This window comes from Anastrepha obliqua, chromosome 1, assembly GCF_027943255.1.
Source record: "Anastrepha obliqua isolate idAnaObli1 chromosome 1, idAnaObli1_1.0, whole genome shotgun sequence".
Lineage (NCBI taxonomy): Eukaryota > Metazoa > Arthropoda > Insecta > Diptera > Tephritidae > Anastrepha > Anastrepha obliqua.
The window spans coordinates 26,918,475-26,939,531 of record NC_072892.1 but is presented as its reverse complement, the minus strand read 5'-3'; the positions used below and the strand labels follow the sequence as shown (position 1 = coordinate 26,939,531).

At 36.6% G+C, this 21,057-nt stretch overlaps 1 protein-coding gene across 1 annotated transcript in view; it reads left to right on the top strand.

The window, feature by feature from the left end:
* Positions 1 to 21,057, top strand: part of LOC129241427 (rho GTPase-activating protein 92B) — a 38,870-nt gene that overhangs the window by 10,841 nt on the left and 6,972 nt on the right. The window contains exon 3 of the mRNA XM_054877729.1: positions 4,813 to 4,988. Coding sequence (XP_054733704.1) covers positions 4,813 to 4,988 — 176 coding nt within the window. The remainder of the gene's footprint in view (positions 1 to 4,812; positions 4,989 to 21,057) is intronic.

Below are 21,057 nucleotides of genomic sequence, written 5' to 3'. Positions count from 1 at the left end.
GAATCTGAAAACGAAGAACACTACGACGACTATGATAGCTCGAATTTTAAAAGTTATTCCGAAGAGCCTTACCATACATGCGACTCTAAAAATGATTCCGAAATAAATTTTTTAAACTAAAGTCGCTCCTACCTTTCATCACTAAAACTACTGCGAATGGTCAGGAGCTAAAAATATTAATAGATACAGGCACTTCAAAAAATTTTATTAAACATTTTCAATTTCTCGACGGAATTAAGGAGATGAAAACCCCATTTACGCTAAAATCAATAAATGGGCAAAATTTTATAGACAAAAAATGTTTGGTTAATGTTCTCAACCACACCTCGACCTTTTATTTACTTGATAATCTAAAAACGTTCGATGGCATAATTGGTTATGACTTCCTAAAAGAAATTGACTCAAAAATTGATATTAATGCAGGGTATTTATATTATCGGGATGGTAAGGTAAAACTTCAGCACCTTTGTTGCAATCAAGTCAACTTGATTACAATTAACGATGATTCCGTGCCTGCAAGTGTTCAAAATGACTTTCGTCAATTAATTAATAAAAACACTAATGCATTTGCTCACCCAAATCGTTCCCTACCCTACAATACCAATGTCGAGGCTACAATTCGTACCACTACAGAAAACCCAATTTTTAGCAAAAGCTACCCGTACCCGATTTCAGCAGCAGAGTTCATAAACTCGGAAATAAAATCACTCTTAGGAGATGGCATAATTCGCAAGTCGTGTTCACCCTATAATTCGCCCGTCCACGTAGTAACAAAAAAGGGCATTGACGAAAATGGCAAACAAAAACTGCGTATGGTGATAGACTTTCGGAAAATTAACGAAAACACCATCTCTGATCGATATCCCATACCGGACACTTCTGTCATCCTGTCCAATTTAGGAAAATCAAAGTTCTTCTCCACGCTAGATTTGAAGTCAGGATTCCACCAAATCAACTTGCGCGAGAAAGATAGACCAAAAACAGCATTCAGTGTAAATAATGGCAAGTACGAATTTTGCCGCTTGCCATTTGGTTTGAAAAATGCTCCAAGCATTTTTCAACGAGCGATAGACGATATCCTGCGTGATGAAATTGGTAAGACCTGCCATGTTTATATCGATGATATAATTATCTTTTCACCAAACGAGCATTTGCATCTGAATGACATTAAAAGAATTTTAAACAAATTAGAAACTGCCGGTATGAGAGTTTCGCCCGAAAAGTCCAAGTTTTTCCAAAAAGAAGTGGAGTTTTTAGGATTTGTAGTGTCGCAGAACGGTTTAAGAACTTGTCCAAACAAAATAACCGATATTTTAAATTACAAAGTTCCAGAAACTTTACGCTCTCTACGATCCTTCCTTGGTCTTGCGGGATATTACCGTAGGTTCGTGAAAGATTATGCAGCCATCGTAAAACCGCTAACGAAATATTTGCGAGGAGAGAATGGGCACGTAGAAGCTAACAAGTCAAAAAAAATCCAAATAAAATTGGACCCCGAAGCCATGTCCGCCTTTAACAGAGTTAAGAAAATTCTTGCTTCTGAAGATGTTTTGCTCCAATACCCGGATTTTAGCTGCCCTTTCGATCTGACCACAGATGCGTCTTCAAATGCTTTGGGCGCGGTTTTGTCCCAGAAAAATAGGCCTATAACAATGATTTCCCGAACGCTCTCTCGAACAGAACAAAATTATGCCACCAATGAGCGTGAGCTACTAGCTATAGTTTGGGCATTGAAGGCCCTTCGGCACTATCTATATGGCGTCAAAAACATCCATATTTTCACTGACCACCAGCCGCTTATCTTTTCAATTTCGGATAAAAATCCTAACACTAAAATGAAAAGGTGGCGTGCTTTCGTGGAAGAGTTTGCTCCTACGTTTCATTATAAGCCAGGAAGTGAAAACAAGGTGGCAGACGCGCTCTCCAGACAGTTCATAAATAACATGAGTGAATCAATAGATACGGCTCATAGTGAGGAATCATTGAGTAATGTTGTAAAAACGGTCAAATGCCCCATAAATCAATTTAAAAACCAACTAATACTAACAAAAGCGTCATACCTAAATAAAGTGACAAAAATTATTTTTCAGAAACATGTCCGCCATACAATTTCCTTCGATTCGCTCGAAAACTTGTTTGAATGTCTTAAAACCGTAATAAATCCTAATAATACGAACGCGATTCATTGTGACCTACCAACACTTTCCGAAATACAAAACGATTTAGTTTCACTCTTCCCGGGAGTGAAATTTCTCCACACAGAAATTTTTGTGATAGATTTGATAAATAAAACGGATCAATTAGAAACAGTAATTGCAGAGCATAACCGCGCACACCGTTGTCTGCAAGAGAACTTTAAACAAATTTCTCGAGAATATTATTTCCCAAATATCAAAAAAATGTTAAAGGCTATCATTGCAAACTGTAAGATATGTCTAGAAAATAAATACCAGCGTAAACCAGTAAATCTCGAAATAGGCAAAACTCCTATTCCAAAGACACCTGGCGAGATCTTACATATGGACATTTTTTTTACAGACAAGCAACATTTCCTAACCTGTATGGATAAATTTTCGAAATACGCTGTAGTAAAACCAATTCAATCGCGCTCTACATTAGATATCAAGGAAGCCTTGCTAGAAATACTCCTAATATTTAAAAACACCAAAACTATTGTTTCAGACAATGAGAAAGCCTTTCATTCGATGACAATTAAAACTTTTCTTAGGGACAACTTTTCAATCGAACAATTTTTCATTCCGACGTTACATAGCCAAAGTAATGGGCAGGTTGAAAGATTCCATTCAACCTTAATGGAAATTGCCCGATGCATAAGAGAGCAACAACAGCTGAGTGAGACTATTGAATTGGTGCTACTGGCTACTCATAAGTACAATAACACCATTCATTCTATTACAAATGCTAAACCTATCGACATTCTTCATAACTCTTCGAATGAGGATTTGGAAATGATACGCGAAAGATTGTGCCAAGAGCAGGGGAACGTTTTAGGTAGACGGAATAAAAATAATAAAATGAAAACCTATGAGCCTGGTGAAAAAGTATTTTTGAAGAGAAATAGACGTCTAGGAAATAAATTTAACAAGATATTTGTTGAAAAAGTTGTGGAAAAGGATCTAGGCAGCACGGTCTTGATCGATGGAAAAATCATTCATAAAAGCAACTTACGATAAGTGTTGTTGAGCCTTTTTTGTTTCGTATGAGAGTTTAAGTGGTGGAAGTTATATTGCTACAATGACGCGAAAAAGTTCGTAAGCGTAAAAAAATTTATCTGAAAATGAAATATATTATCAGTTCTGATTATTTACAACTTCCTGATAAAATTAGAATTGTAAATAGACTCTTTAAACTACGTTTAATTTTCACCATCCTTTGATGAGTTACATTCATTTTAATTTTAAGAAACGTAATCATAGTATAATCATGTAATCATAGTATAAGAATCAAACAAATTTATTGTTCAAAAGTATGGAATTTAAGCTCAATCAAGCTTCAACATTAATAACGCTTTTAACTACCCATTTACAACTTTAACGTGCTGCGAATGACGATCCGGTCTACAAAGCCAACAAGTCGTATTTTGAACCTAACTATTCGAACCTCTGAGCCACAGCTTTTTAGTAGCTGAAACGGGGACGTTTCGAACTCGACAAGGAGAGTAGTTAAGACCACCCCCACAAATTCGCTAACTATGTACAATTAGCTGATGTTATATTTTTTGTTAAAGCTCAGCTTACACTTTACAACACTACTTTTGCCTACGTGACCAAGATCGAGTGACTTTATGATGGGGTACGCACAGTAACAACCATTTCTCTCACACTTTACTCAAAACCAGTTTTGAGGAAAAACTAATGAATTATGAGTTGCATGGCCTAGCGGAAAACGTTGGTGAAATTCCATCGAGCTGGGGTTTGATTGAGCGAAGCATTTTAGTTAAAGAACAGAATAAAGATTGACATTGAAACCAAAGGTCCAACTCGAGTTTTTATAAAGTTATTAAGTTATATAATAGGCCTTCAGGTCAGACCTTATCAAAAGCTTGCGTGATATTTAGAAAAACTGCAACATAATACTCCTTCTGATCGCGTGCTTCTCTAGCGAAATTAAATACACAATTCATTTGGGGGGTTTCCAGGCTTTAATATTGGAGATACATTTGAAGTTATTGAAGTTTAAGACGTGAATTGATAATAAATGTAAAAAAATAACTTATCTTTAAGGCAAATTCTTGTTAAATCCATTTGGAACGGGAAACAAATTTAGCATGAAAAATATTGCGAAAATATTGTAAAAAGATAGACTGACTTAATTATGGAGCACAAGTGTACATACTTACATATCCATATGCCAATAAGTATATTTCGTTTTGAATTTTCGGTTCTTTACTTTCTTTACTATTAATAAATTCATATATGTACATATTTATTTTGTCTCATTTCCATTTTCATGATTGTCTAAATCCTACAAATTTCGCATCCACTATTCATAGCCACTTGTGACTTTTTGCCTCGCTGCCTTTCCACACACTTCCAAATGTTAATTATGCAGTTTATTCATGTTTAGCAGCTTTACAGCTTTTTTATTGCTCATCCGTCAGTTTTTCTATTAAACTAAATATATTTTTTGGCGCGTTTTTGTTTTGCTACTTTCCATGCAATACTCAATTACATACAGCCATATTTGTGCATATCTAAGCAAGCGTACGCAGTATATACAGCTGTACATATATACCGTATTATTTATGATACATAGCCAACCATTTACTAAACTTGCATTACTCAATTGCAGGCGAACTTGAGAAGTCAATTGCGGAATGCATCGTCGACAATGAACTGGAGACAGAGACCGAAGTGGTGCGCCGTTTGAAGCAAATTTTGGACAATGAAATCCAAGAGATCTCATCACTCAAACGCAATGTGTCACGTACAGTCCAGGAATATCAGTCACTTAAGCGCAGCTATGAGGTATTTACTTATCTATTTACATATCTACATACACACACACACATACGCACACTCAATCACACATATGAGCACTGTAAGAGTGCGCAACCAAGCGAATTGCGAGTGCAAGTGCGCGTCGGAGAAGCCGACTTGGTTGTCAACAGCCAAAAGGGCATTGAATGCACTCACTTGCTTTTAAGTTTCTTTAAAGTGTTTATGCGCTGCCAAATAGCAAATTGAATGAGAATGCCTAAGTGGTTAAATAAATGAAAGAATACATGAGTCAATGAAAGAATGAATGAAAGTAGGAAAGCTGCTAAATTGATTGTTTTTTATTCGTAGGTAAATGTTTTTACAACAACTGAGGCGTTTATATTTTGCTGTCCGCACACAACCCAATTGATTGAAGTAGCAATACGGCAATATGGCTTGTAAATGATATGCCACAATGTTATTTAAAGTATTGTAAATTCGCTGCTAGCATTGTTGTCTTAATAAATAAGGCTTGAAGTGCACACACACACATACTTACATACTTACACACGTATCTATTTGTAAATGTGTATGTGCCAAGTGTAAAACTATCGGATGTGCGGTTACTAATTTAGCGAGTATACAGTATAGGGTGTTTAACTGCACCAACACTCGATATTGTATCGCCAAAGTCCTTATTAATTGCGAAAAAATCAGGTTCTTTTATTGAGTATTTGAATTTATTTGCCTTCCAGCTAATTGCACATTTCGCTTAAAGGTCTTATCTCATCTGATCAAATTCTTTGTTTTCGTAAATAAAATAATAATTTAGAGGCGCAATCTGGTTGGTGAACTTTATTATCGTGCAATCTATAGACGAATTTCGATTTAAATTTTCGGAGATATTGTAAATAATACCGATCTCAATGCTTTCTTAGATTTGATTCATGATTCAATCGTTATTATTTGCTTACTGAGCAAACCTTTTGTTATTGAATCATGGATTTTATTTATATGTAGCATAAAAAAATTCAAAGTTGGCAGGAATAGCTGATTCACTTCCCTCGAAACTCTTTGTTTCTGTTTTGAAAATAAATAATAATCTGAACCTGGAAGGGTAGTTACCAGGTTGTTCAATAAGTTTTGCGGTTCGATAAGAAAAACACAATTCTATGGTTTGAATTTCAAACTTTGAAATACACTTTTTATTATTCAATATAGTCTTCCTGAGGCGGCCGCCGTAGCCGAATGGGTTGGTGCGTGATTACCATTCGGAAGTACCATTCGGAACGTTGGTTCGAATCTCGGTGAAAGCAAAATTAATAAAAACATTTTTCTAATAGCGGTCGCCCCTCGGCAGGCATGGCAACCCTCCGAGTGTATTTCTACCATGAAAAAGCTCCTCATAAAAAAATCTGCCGTTCGAAGTCGGCTTGAAACTGTAGGTTCCTCCATTTGTGGAACAACATCAAGACGCACACCACAAATAGAAGGAGGAGCTCGGCCAAACACCCAAAAAGGGTGTACGCGGCAATTATATATATATATACAGGGTTGGCCATATTAAACTGACCCATTGAGTAACCCTATAACTTTTTACTGTAATTTGAAATCTAAGGTTTACGTCAACAAGCCAAAGACACTAGGCGCACTTAAGGCCAATATCCGACGGGAAATAGCCGCCATATCGGCCGAGACGCTGGCCAAAACTATGGAAAACGCCGAAAAACGGGCACATTACGCTATACGAGCTAAGGGCGACCACTTGTGCGATATCATATTCAAAAAGTGATGTAAACGAATCTCCTTGAACTAAATTAAATGTTTTTCACAATGAAACACAAAAAAATGTTTCTTTTTCCATATTTTTTTAATAATCACATGGGTCAGTTTAAGATGGCCAACCCTGTACATATCCAAATACGTGCTAAGGGCGACCACTTGCGCGATATCATATTCAAAAAGTGATGTAAACGAATCTCCTTGAACTAAATTAAATGTTTTTCACAACGAAACACAAAAAAATGTTTCTTTTTCCATATTTTTTTAATAATCGCATGGGTCAGTTTAAGATGGCCAACCCTGTATATAGTCTCCCTGAACACCAATACACTTGTTCTAATGTGATTTCAATTTATGAATTCCATGCTTGAAGTGAAAATCAGGAAGGGCTGCAAAATACGCTTCCACAGCTGTTATGACCTCACAATTTGATGAAAAACGCATGCATTTTTTTAGGTCTGGAAACAGATAAAAATCGTTAAGGTCTGGTAAATGCGGTGAATGCTCCAACAATTCGAACCATAATTCGTGCATTTTAGCCATTGTCAAAATGCTCTTGCCACACAGTGCATTGTACAGATGAAAAAAGATTTGCCTTTTGCAAACTGGGTATTTTTTCACGATTTTTTTTCTTTTAGCTGGTCTAAAAGGTAATATTCAGAATTTATTGTTTTACCAGTTTTCATCGATTTCTGCACAGAAGGAGGCGATGATCCAGGTTCACACCACTTTTTAGCCTCCTGTTTTGATTTAGGATCATTGTGATAGACCCAAGTCTCATCCACAGCGATGAATCGACGCTTAAAATCCACTTTATCCTTTCGAAAACACTCTAAATGTTGCTGAGAAAGTCGCATTCGAATGTGTTTTTGTTCCATTGTAAGCGAATGCGGCACCCATTGTGCACACAGCTTTCTGAAACTCAATACTTCAGTCAAAATATCGCTTACACTGCTCAATGAGATGCCTAGGGCTTCTACTAAATCTCTTTCAGTCACTCGATGATTTTCCAGTAAGATATCCTGCATTTTTTCTACGATTTCTGGTATTGTTGCTGTTTTTGGACGTAGTTCACGTGGAACGTTTTCAAGGCTTGGACGACCACGTTTAAATTCAGTAAGCCATCTTTCTACAGTACTAATTGATGGTGAAAAGTCCGTATACACTTTCAACATTCGTTCATAAATTTCCTTTGCTTTAAATCTTCCAAAAATAAAAATTCAGTCACTGGACGATACTTGATTTATTCCTTCGTAGAAAATACTGTCGCACGTCGATACGAAATGGCTTGCAACCATAGAATGAATTAACAGATTGAAATGAAACTCAAATTCATTCATATAAAGAGTGTATCAACATAAAAACATTAGACTATTACCAACACCTTCTCTCATCGTAGTATTGTTTTTGAAAGAAGTAAAAACTTCAAAATAATTTCATCTAGGCCCATATGCTACATAAGCAGATTTTTATTCACATAGACGTTGACTTAAACTTTTCTACTTCCAAGGGATCGAAATAGCTTTGAATAAATAAAGGTTGCAAAATTTGAGAGGCTAGGGGTTCACTTGAGAACTCCTGGAGAGATGGGCTTCGTGACAATTCAGCTAATGTTGGGCTAGTGCGCAAAAGTCCAAAGTCGCGAGATCCTTCTGACCACGGGTAGATCGGGGGCGCTCAAGGGAACTTCTAAGGCTGACCAAGCCGTAGCTCTCGAATTTGGTGGGTATCCTTAACGGACATTGTCCGCTAGCTGTTCATGCGGTGAAACTTGGGATAGCCTCAAGTCCGTGCAGAAGCTGTTTGGAGGACGAGGTGGAATCATCTCAGCTTCTTCACAGCAGCACCTTCTTCTTGCTATCGTCGGGCAAAGATTTAGACATCTGGGCTCTCACTTTTTTGCTACACCTGCGGGTTTAAATATCATACATCTGGTGAAGTTCAGCAGTAGCTTGAAGCGGCTGATTATGAACGTTAACTACCTACCGTCGGCGTCATCGTAAGAGCATGGTCCTCATCCTCTAATCCAAAGGCCCCTTCTTCCCTCCCTTCTCCTTTCCCTTACATGGTATTACAACGGACGAATTTTGAATATTTGTCCAATTGGGCCCCTCACAGCCATCTAACCTAATCCATACATTTTTCAATAATACTATAAGGGAGATAAAAAGTTGGAGCAGGCGACCAAAAAATGTGTGCTGTTTGTGGACTCAATAGAGAACTCAACAAACTTATTTAATTGTCAATGAGCTGAAGGTTAGACCGAAAAAAATCGTCTAAATCGAAGAATCCCACCTATATTAATTTGAACGTTGACACAAACTAATTTTAACGGTGACACAAAATTAATCATGTAATTTTGTTTTTGAATAAAGATTTTACTAAATAAAAAAAATTTTTGAATGATGGAATTCTTTATTTTGACTTTTGCGCGCTCCTTTGTTTGTCTGTTTGTATACATTAGTAACAATTATAAATCTTCCGATAGGGTGATTAATTTTGCGCCACCTTGTATAAAGCGAAAAAACGCTTCAAAGTTTATATTTTACTTAAATTATGCTAATACCGTTACTTTTCCAACATATTCAGTGAGAATTGAATAAAGAAAAATGCCAATTAATTTACCTCTGCTACTTTATTTGATTAAATTGTTGCATCAATTTTCTTGAGTAATCAGTAATCGCAGCATAATTTTATCTAGCATAACAGAAGATACGCTATCTTGGTTGACATACCCGTGCGTGACAATTCTTCAAATTCTTACATTGAAGTGATACACCAGACACATGGTTTCAAACTCAAAATTGGTACTGAAAATTAGTTTATCTGCACACTTAACACTTTTGTATTTATTTAAGTCTATGATTACAAGAACATTACATTTATATGCATATAATCAGACGTATATTTATTTCAAATCTTGGATTTCACTACTAAATAGCTAACATTTTATTAAGAGACTTTTCCTAAGTGATCGCTCTTTTTTTCCGATTGGATTAGATATCTTTGTTCAGCAATTACATGCTTAGCTGGTAGTTTTTTAAGTAATTTTACACGTGTTTTTTGAGATTTATTGCACGCTACTTATCGTAATTTGATTAGAACGTTAAAGGTAAGCGATATTTTTTAACTTCGGATTTTTTAAATAGAAAATGGCAAACTCTTTTGTTATAAAACCTGATTGGCTATAGTAGAATATTTGTATTTTTGTTTGGGTATTATTTGATAAGGAAGTAGCATAATCGTAAGCGCATTTTATCTCGTATATTTTATAGTTACTTTTGTTTTTGTTTTAACAGTAGTTATTGAACCAGCTGACGTATTTGAATTCATGGCCAATATTTGTTGTTTTCCTTACATTTTTTATAGTCGTTTTTAAATAAAGAGGTGCCATTTCGCCCGTATTAAAAAATTCTTACTTTGCGGTAAGCGGTAGCGGTGTCCATCATTTTTCACTCAACTGATTTGAGTTCTGTTTTTTTGTTTTGGTTGCCTCATTTGTGATAAGTGTGTAAATATTCCAACTAAAATTGTGTCGCCATTGCTTGACATTTGTAAAAGTTACGCTGTCTTGAGTAAATCTACATCAGTACGCGTTTTCGATTTTTTACAGCTTTAGATATGAATTTAAATTAATTTTTGCGTTAAAAATGGATTCAATGGTGCGGCAACCTTCGAAATCTTGGAAAACTGTTTCGGTAATGAAACTCTAAAGAAAACAGCCGCTTACGAGTGGCATGCACGTTTTAGAGGAGTTCGTGAGTCCATCGAGGATGACAAACATACTGGCAGGCCGTTGACATCGAAATCTGAAGAAAACATTAATAAAGTGACCGAAAGGTTGATCAATAACCGCAAATTAACCATCAGAGAGCTGGCAGAGCACTTGGACAGTGACCATGGATTCTTTCAGGACATTGTAGTTAATGATTTGGGTCTCAATGGACGTGAATTTCATGCAAACAAGGGACTGCTTTGATAACGCCGAAGACATGATTTCCAATGCTGTATCTAACCCAACGTGGGTTTATGAGGACACGCAATCCAGACATCACGCGAGTGAGTGGAGAGCTCCGAATAAACCAAAACCAAAAAAAATCAAGTCATTTTCAGTCAAAAAAGAAAGCGATGCTCATTGTTTTTATGGATTAATCGATTACAGCAGTACTGTACACCTTAAATTTTTGCCAGGAGGTGAGACCGTTAATAAGGACTATTATTTGGGGGTTATGAGACGTTTACGTGAAACAATTTGCCTAAAAAGAAATGATTTGTGGGAAATCAGCTCGTCTATTTTGCATCGTGCACTGAGCCATCCTTGTCCGTGCATTTTTTACCAAAAACTCATCAAGGCATGTATCACGAATTATGCTTAAATCGACTCACTGGTAACACTACGGACCCTTGTGGTCTATGTGAGATCTATTTCAGATCAGCCAGATATGCCTAACCTAACCTAACCAAAAACGAAACGAACACTATCCAGCAGGCATTGAATTCACTTGATGCGGCTTCTGCGATGTTTTTGTTTGACCGAGTCAGAAAACCATAATGAAAAACGCGTTTTAACAGCTGAAAAGAAGTAATGGAAAGAACGAAGATGCCTCTGGAGGCCGAAAAGAGAGTTCCAGAAATGTTTAAAAATATTTTGAGAGCTGCATAAGTGCTGGTATAAGTGCTTTGCAGTTGATAGCGAGTACTTTGAAGGCGATAATATCGCTTTTGAGGAAACAACTTTTATTTTGATTTTTCTCAATGCATATATGTATGTATGTATATATTCCGGGAAATTTTTGATCAATGTGGTATATTGTACTATTCGTTAGATGTGTCTATTCGTTCTTGTCCCTCGGAAAGTATATGTTAAAATATATTCACATAGAAGTGTAAAGTCCTATGTTCCATACGGGATAAAAGGAATTGGTGATGAAGATGCCCGCCCCTCGGCAGGCACTGGCAAAACTACCAAGTGTAGGTATTTCTGCCACGAAAAAGCGCCTCATAAAAAATCGTTTGTCGTTCGGCGGCAGCATATAACTGTAGGCCCCTCCATTTGTGGAACAACATCAAGACGCACACCACAAATAGGGGGAGAAGCTCGGCCAAAAACCTAACAGAAGTATACGCGCCAAATATTTATTTATTTTTATGGGCGTGGCTTATTAATATCAATAATATTGATGTCTTATCGGGAGTTTTGTTAAGTCCTTTTCGGCATGACATACATAAAGTGGGCGTGGCAGCGCTGTTTTTCTCATATTTTACATTGTGTTATTTTTTCTTTCGGCTCGTTATTTGTACCAGATTTAAATCATTTTGCATTATTTATGACAAAATATCACGTTTTTTGCTGTTTTGGAAATTAACGTTAATGGGAAGTGGGCGCGGTAATTAAGAGATTTCGCCCATTTTCAATACCAACCTACCTACGATAAAGAGCAAAAAGTGTACCAAGTAATGAAATTTAGCTCGGGTTATTGTACGCGCGCACTAAGGGATGGACAGACATGGCTAAATCTGTCTGACTGCTCTCTATTACTTACTACCACTTTGTGAGCCAAATTATAATACCCTCTTGCACAAGTGATTTCAATATTGCCCGATTTTAAATGTAAGCCACTGTATATGTAAATTATTTCACGTAAATATTTCCTTTTTCCGCTGGTGGTGCCTTGAATAATTTCTAAACTATGCTAATGGTGCGTATAATCGTTTACGGCCACGCCCATTTGCATGTTTAACAACCACTCTTTGTTTTTTCATTTTTCGATTTTTGTCAGGTTGGATGGTTAGTCAACGCTGTTAATCAGTTGGAGTTGGCCAGCAATCAGCAATGCCAATTGAAGCAACAAAAAAAAATTACGACAGTAATGCGAAGATAATGCTAAGCACAACAACAACAACAACAAACAACACGTTATAACGTTAGTAATCAAACAAATAAACCAAGGTTGAATGTCAGTGCGCCAGCTAAACATAATTAAATTGCCTTGTCTTTACTTTTATTTAATTTTTTTTTGTTAAATTTGTTTCCGCACTATTTTCTTTTCGATATTCATCATTTAAATTTATTTAACAATTGTATAATTCGATTTTGATTTTTTTGTTTTTGTTTGAGTTCATTTTTATTTTATTGTTATTATTATTTTATTTTTCATTACCATAAGTTGCCTTTCGCATGCGGCTATTGTGATTACACGAAACCACAGCTCTTCAGCCACATGAAATCAACTTGAGTCGGCGAGTAGTCTGCTGCACACACACATATATGTATATAGTACATGCATGTGGTGGACATTCAAATCTTGCAGCTGAGCAGTGTCAGTGTGTTTTGCGGTTGGGCGTGCCGGTGATTACGTAATGAACTTTTTTTTTAATTCGCTACAAATATTAAGTTTATCACTCGTTTTTTTTGTTGCCTGAGCTTCGGATTCGGTTTTGGCTTTGGCTTTTGCTTTACCTCTTTTTTGTTATTATTATTGTTGTTCTTTTTGTTTGAACCTTCAAATATTGTTGAATTGTTGTTTGTGTTTGCATTACTGTTGGTTGTGCGCGCGTTGTCTGCTAAAGTAGGTAGGCACATAACTGTTTTTTGTTACACAAAATGTGACAGTTTAATTTTGACATTGTCACCTTCCGCCGTTTAACGATCGCTGCCTTTCTATGGACACCTTTCATATTTCCTCATATTTTATATTCATTCAGTCATTTGCCAATTCAAAACTAATTTCCAACTGTGAGCGCTTCTTTTTTGTTTTTGTAACAGTATATGAACATACATATTTACATATGTATGTGTGTGTATGTAGGTTTTGCTATTGCCTACACATTGGCGCATAATGGAAGTCCTGTGTGAGAGTACAGAAAGAAACTAATTTTTTGGTTTAATTTTAACTTTTAAGTTTATAAAATATAAACAAAACTAATTCGTTTACCGAACTTCGTCGGCCGATAGTTCGCCGTCAAAATTAAAACACGCTACAGTATATGAGATTGCACAAAACAAAAACATATATTCAATTGTATGTGGTTTTTATTTCAGGGGTTAGGGGTCGTCAGAGGTTCGAAGAAATGATGATTTTCAATAATTTTTTTTTGCTAATCAATTACTTTATTTTACAAAAATAAAAACATAGTACGAGGGCTGCCTTACATATTTCGGGATTAGAGTACAAAAACAAATTTTAATCATCGAAAATCACTTTATTGTTTTTCAAAATATTCTCCATGAAGATCTATACACATGCGTTTGAACCAATTGTCGAAGCACTTTTGCCACTCTGAATGAGGTAAATGCAAAACATGCATTCTGAATGCCGCCACCGCTTCTTCAGGTGTCGAAAAACGTTGACCTCAGTTTGTTTTTTACGTACGCGAATAAAAAGAAGTCATTCGGTGCCAAGTCAGGACTATACGGCGGATGACCCATTAATTTGATATTTTGGGTGCTCAAAAATGCAGTTGTTTGAACCGATGTGTGAGAGCTTGCATTGTCCTGGTGAAGAGTGATCCGTCTTTGGCGATTGGTTTTCCTAATTTCTTGGAAGACAACTGGCAAACAAATGGTTGTGTACCACTCAGAATTTACTGTTCTGCGTTGTTCTAGTGGTACGGTTTTTTCGACAAAACAGGCGACCATTTGCTTGGAAGTGCTTCGTGCGCGAACAACTTTTGTTGGATTTGGCTCATCTTGAAACACCCATACAGTCGACTGCTGTTTACTTTCGGGCTCATACGCGTAAATCCATGATTCATCACCTGTCACGATGTCATAGACGTGTTTCGAAGCCCCGCGATCGTATTTTTTGAGCATTTCCTTCCACCAATCGACACGAGCCTTTTTTTGAGCGATTGACAAATTGTGTGGGATCCAACGCGAACAAATTTTTTTGACAGTCAAATGTTTATGCAATATTGAATGTATGCTGGTCCCACTAATGCCTAAGATTGTCTCAATCTCACGATTGGTCACATGACGATCTTGAAATATCAGTTCGCGCACAGCATCAATGGTTTTCGGAACAACAACTGATTTTGGACGACCTTCACGAAATTCGTCTTGGAGTGAACTACGACCTCGATTGAATTCACCATACCATCGATAAACACTGGTCCTTGATGGAGCTTCATCGCCAAAAAATGAATTAAGTTCATCCATGCAATGTTGCTGAGTTAATCCACGTCGAAAGTTGTAAAAAATAATCCCACGAAAATGTTCACGATTTAATTCCATTTTTGGACCGAGATGAATCTTTTAAGTCACTGTAAACAACACAAATAGCGCTTGTATTTCAAAACGTTCTGAGTACGTAAAAGTAAAAAAATTTCAAACTTTGCGATACAGCTGTCAGTTGCCAGATTGCAACACCAGGGTTGCCACATCTTGCCAAATAAAAGGCACCCCTCGTATTAACCCTTTGGGGACGAGTGTCGGCATATAGCCGCCCAAGCCGTTTTAGCGTTGCGGACGCGTGTCGGCATTTAGCCGCGCAGGAATTTCACAGTCACAGGCACCGGCTTTTTATATATTTTATATTTATTCTACGCACAATCGCTAAGTGATTTATAGATGATACGTTAGATAGTGACAGTTCTGACGAATATTACCTTGAACCTGATAATGGCGGCATTATTCGTCAATTTGATCGATACCACACAATGCCGGAATAAAAAACGTATACATATGTAAATACAATCAAACGTCTTTTTCTTGTTTTTTTTTTCAATTTGTTTGTTTATAATTATTTTTTGATTTCATGAAAAAGTTTTCTTGTGTTAAATAAAGCCTTAGTTTTTATAACGTTCAATGTATTTATTTTCATTACTGCGCACTCCAATACCTCTCGTCCTCAGCGACGCTCACCCGTCGAGCGGCTCCGTCCCCAAAAGGTTAATACATCATGTTTCGACTGGACTTTAGCAAAATTAAAAAAAAAAAAATTATTTATTGTAAAAGTTATCGCTGTTTCTGTGACCTGTTTCTGCAGAAGCCCCTTGCTGTGATCATCACAAGTCCTTGGAGATTCATCTAAAATCAATCGGACACGAGAAATTAGTTTTATTAATAGATAATCTTGTGCCTGATCGAAGCTTTTTTTTGTTTTTCAAAATTAACAATATGGCGGCCTCAGGAAATATTTTTCAGATTTTCGAGAAAAAAACCGAGAATTAATTGTTTCAAAATAATCGAAATTTTTCAAAAAAAGAAATCCTTCGATCCGGGACGAGTTTTTTATGTTTTTCAAAAGCAGTATAAATTTTATTGAAATCTACCGAGCGGTTCTGTTGGTAGCTACTTGCTGTCGAACGCTTCGGAGCGCCCAAGCGCCCTTTGTTAATTGTTGAATAACTCGAAAAGTATTTGTCGGATTGACTTGAAATTTTTACACAATATTTTTAAGATATTATACTTACTGACTATCCCTAGCCCCTTCATAGATTAATACTCGTAAAATAGATTAATACACTAAAACTCTAGGGTTACAAAAATAGGCCTTGCACCATTTTATTGCCTTATCCTCGTTACCAACTTGGTTAACGATTATTTACAGCAAGACGGTATCCAGTCTGTGCGGTTTAAGAATCTTATTAGATTGTTGACATTCAAGCCAGACAGTTGTTCGAGACTCTCGAACAGCGGTTTGCCCAGGGTTAACATTCTGCCCTTTCATAGGGCAGGATATTCGCAGAGGAAATGGAAAATTGTTTCCTTTTTCTCCGGTTGTTTGCAACTGTGACAGTATGTATTGTGAGGGATCTTGGCTGCTTGTTCAGACAAAAAGCCAGTTATGACTGCCGTTAGTCTCCAGGCGTCCCGTCGTTTATCAATGTCGACGATTGCTTGAGGTTGTAAGTGGGCCATAACGTTCTGCAAATTTTGTACTTCCTCTGGCTTCTCCATCTACAATCCGCGATTCGGAGGTATTTTAGGGAAATTGTATTCTTGACTGCACCTAATGGTGCGAATACCGGTATTGCAAGAACGTTATTGTTGGCAGATCCTCTCTTGCCTCTTCATCTGCTTTTTCGTTACGTTCAATGTTCCGATGTCTCGGGACCCAGATTAAGGTAACTTTATGGTTTGTTCCACCAACTTAGAGGTTGTAGCCGAATCCAGCTGTATTCAGTTGTAGCAGCTTGGCTATCGGAAAGAATAGCGATATTTTCTTTAAAAGAGAAATCTGCGATTAGTAGCCTACAAGCTTCCGCTTGGAAGACACTGCAAGTATTGGGAAGACGCACAGATTTTTCAATTCTAAGTATAAGAATATAAACCAGCTCTAACACCACAATCCATTTTACTGCCACCTGTATAGACTTTCTATTCGACTTGTCATAGAATTGATAATCCTAAATCAGATGGAATACCATAGTTCTTTGATTTGTTGCCATAAATCCTTCTTATTTTTTGAATATTTCCTTCCCGACTCGCTTCTTTTAATCTCCCCAAAGACTTTAAATGGGTTTCACGTCGGGTTACTGACTTGACCAATCCATAACTTTACCATTATTTTGTAAAAATCATTCACGTATTAATATTGAGGAGCATTTTGGGTATAAAAAGCCACTGAAGTGGCATACTCTCCTCCGCAAGTGGTAGCATCACTTTTTGAAGTATGTCCTTGTAAATAAATTTGTCAATTTTAATGGTTATAAGTGAAGAGGTCGTACTCCATACCAAGATAAGCATCCCTAAATCATTATGTTGCCGTCACCGTGCTTGACTGTTGTTTTTTGTGAACTGTGATGAGAACTCTTGCCCTTTGGACGTCTGACATTTCACACAGGATCATTTTCAAAAAGTAAATAAATAAATTTATTAACTCCTCATTTACTAATTTATTTTTGTTTCATCGTTTCAAAGTATGTTATACCATTTTTTCATTCTCTCTGGTCCACATCAGAGTCACTGGTCAGTCACTTTTCCTCTTTCTTCCTTTTGTTTCGAGAGAGGAACTATGCGAGCTATTCCGCCTGGAACTTTACGACCTATTCTCGTTGATACTACGTTGTTAATTTTAGCTGGAATGGCTTTTGATGACTTAAAAGAATCCCTCTTGGCAAGAGTAACAAATAAATGATCAGTAGTGCAATTCGTTTTCTCTTTACCACCACGGCGTTCTGTTGTTTTTTTTTGGGCTTAAGAGCATTTACAACAAAATTGATGTACCGTCCAAGTGACTCAGCGATAAATTTCTACGTCGTTGTTTTTGCTGTCGAAGATCTACAACAAGCCTGCGTATTCCTTGAATACATTGCGTATAATGAATATTAAATAGTTTCTGACTTATGGCGGACACGCTTCTATTAAACAGACTGTACTTACTCTTAGTATTGGAGTAGGGTATTTCATTAACTTATTAATATAATACGCAAGCACGAATATCGCTTACTAAGCATGCGAACTTCATCAAATAAATTGTTTGCTTTAATTGTGATTTCTACTCCTCTTTCTTGCCATGACTAGTCACTCCTTTTGTTGTCGATTGTATGTCACTTGACCATTTACGTTTTCTAACGAATTTGTCACTTTTCCACATTAGTTACTTTTGCCACTGACATGATTGCATCAACTCCGTTTGCTAAAACTGAGTTGAATTTCGTCATTGTTGTCGGTCATTTGCTGATTGGACCGTTTAATCGGTTTTTGATCTGCTTTTTCTGCAATGTTTGCTTGAAATTGTGTCTTTGGAGCAGATTTTACAGTGAGTTGCTTTTTGAAACTTATTGTTGGTGGTTTCTTTCTTTTCTGCAGTTTTGCTTTTCCTCTTTTTTATATTACCTTATATTTATTTTTAATTTAATCGTGTGGCTCTTAACTGTTTAGGAAGTCCGCTTGCCGTACATGGCATGTGTTGTGGTGACTAGTGGTTTTGTAGCGATAGCAATAACAACACGAACAAAAAGTGTACGTTATTTAATGTAAAGAAACGAAGACTTTTAAAAGTGTTACAGTGACCAAAATCAGTTTTTGAGTAGTGTCTGTCAATCACTTCACATGTGACGCATATTTGTACGTAGGTACATTGGTAATGGTGTTAACATCCCGTCATTTTAATTGGCAATATGGCAATGTGTCTCCTACATACATACATATATTTGTTTTCTTCGATTGTCAAGGTGTAGAGCACCATGAGTACCTTCCATCGGGCCAGACAGTCAATAAAGAATATTATTTATCCGTTTGAGAGATGCTGCACGTCGCAAATGGCCGGAAATGTGGGCAAACAATTCTTAGATTTAGCATGATGACGTGCCATCGCAGCGAGCTCAAATTGTGCTGGATTATTTGACCAAACACGAATAAATACCACCGTGTTCACCTGATATGGCCCCGTGCGACTTTTTATTTGTTTCCCAAGTTGAAGTTACCACTTCGTGGAAGGAGATTTCAGTCGATAGAGGAGATTAAAGAGAATGCGACGAAGGAGCTGAAGGTCATCCCTTCGTCGGCCTACCAGGGGTGCATGGAGGACTCGGTTAAACGTTGGCACATGTGTGTTGCTTCAGACAGCTTATATTTTGAAGGAGATAAAATAAATTTGTCTGAAATTTAACTCTGTTTTGTTTTATTTAAACATTTCTGATCATATGCATATTTATTTAAACATTTTCTGTATTATCAATTCATCGTTTTCTAATTTAATTCATGATTTATTCTTTCGTCTTGTTTAATGGTTTTTCGAGTGCATTGAGGCTGATTTTCGGTGTCAGGTGGACGTATGAACATATTGTCGTGAACCCGTGCCGTCATATAAAACTATTTTTGACCCGTGAGTCCATAAAATATTACGCCACATGTCAGCTGTCCAGCTAACATGTTTTCTTGCAAATTCAAAATGTTTTGGTGTCAGGAGTGGCTTTTATCGTGGGCTGTTAGCTGCTTATCCAGCTTCCCGTAGTCTTCTGCAAAGAGTCATGTCAAAACATTTAGGTTCACTCTTTTTTTCATCTTCTTCTTAATTGGCGCGATAACCGCTTACGCGATTTTTTTTCATCATGGGATTCTATTTGGAGAACCTTCCAATTCTGCGTTCGTCTTGCGGGGGAAGTTTTGTCGACTCATTCGGTCGATTATTTCCACCAATAAAATCTGGTCTGCGACTTTGAGGAGCGATAGCTATTAAAAAAAACTTTTTAAGTCAATTTCGAAACTGTCTACTTCCGAATTGTAGTTGGTGGTTGATAGTTTCATGATATTTCTTTGAATGAAAGCAAACTGTTTGCTCTGTCCCTTGAAAAAATCTAATTTTTGGAAAACTTCTCATAAAAAATACCCATAGATATTAAAAAGAAATTTTGATTTTTTATGTAACATTTTCATAATATAATTTAAACCGTCAAAGTTCCGTTAAAAAATGTAAGTATAGAGTGAAATATTCACTCTTTATACTCTACACAAACAAATTTAAATTTTGTGCAGAAAATGTTCTCCAAATTTCAAAATGTTTTCAAATCGTATGTCGAGGTTTTAACTTTGTATGAATTTGTTCATATCCATAAATTTAGTTTCTTTGAGATTTCACTGCATACAAGTTAATATATTAGTTGACACCCCCAACATACTACGAGCAACATTTGACTCACATCACTCTTTAAACTTCTCAGATCCGATACCGTCGTATTCTTCTCGTGTAATGGTCGTATAATCTTAAGTTTTTTGGTAGCAGCATATCTGTATTGTGCCTATCTTTTACCTACGATATTATTATCAGTATTGTACTTATAGATTGCCCTTACTTGGTAGAACTGATTTGATGATTTAATGTCCCCAAGCGATCGCTTCGGAATATTCTGCGATTTTATTGTAGGAATGTGAGAACACAATATGCAAGTAATGCTCCTCTTTATCGTGCACTTTTTATTCACATAGAGTTTATTAAAAAAAAAAAATCCACAAAAGCAAGACCTTTTATATGCAATAGAAAAATTCGTTGTAACGAGGCGCGCTGCAACGAGGTTGCCTTGTACTTGATTTTGAATTTTTCCTCGCTAATTTGACTTGCCAGTCAATGGTGGTTCGGAACTCTGCTCTTTCTTCATATGTATGGAAGCAACTTCTAAGCATTTTGTTTCCTTTGTGCGTTTTTGGAAGTGTAATTCGTTTGTATTTTTAATAAATAACTCAGAAGCAATAGTAATAAATAATTTGTCTTTTTGGTTCATCAGTGCAGTGCGACTAATGCAGGATCTATCAAACTTGGTACTAAAATACTAAGTTACTATATGTTAAAATCATTTGGTAGAAATGTTTGTCTTGCGTAGGAGTTTCAAAATCAGTCAATAACACAACCCTCTGCCTATGGGACGACCATTTTGTTCTGAGGTCGTAAAA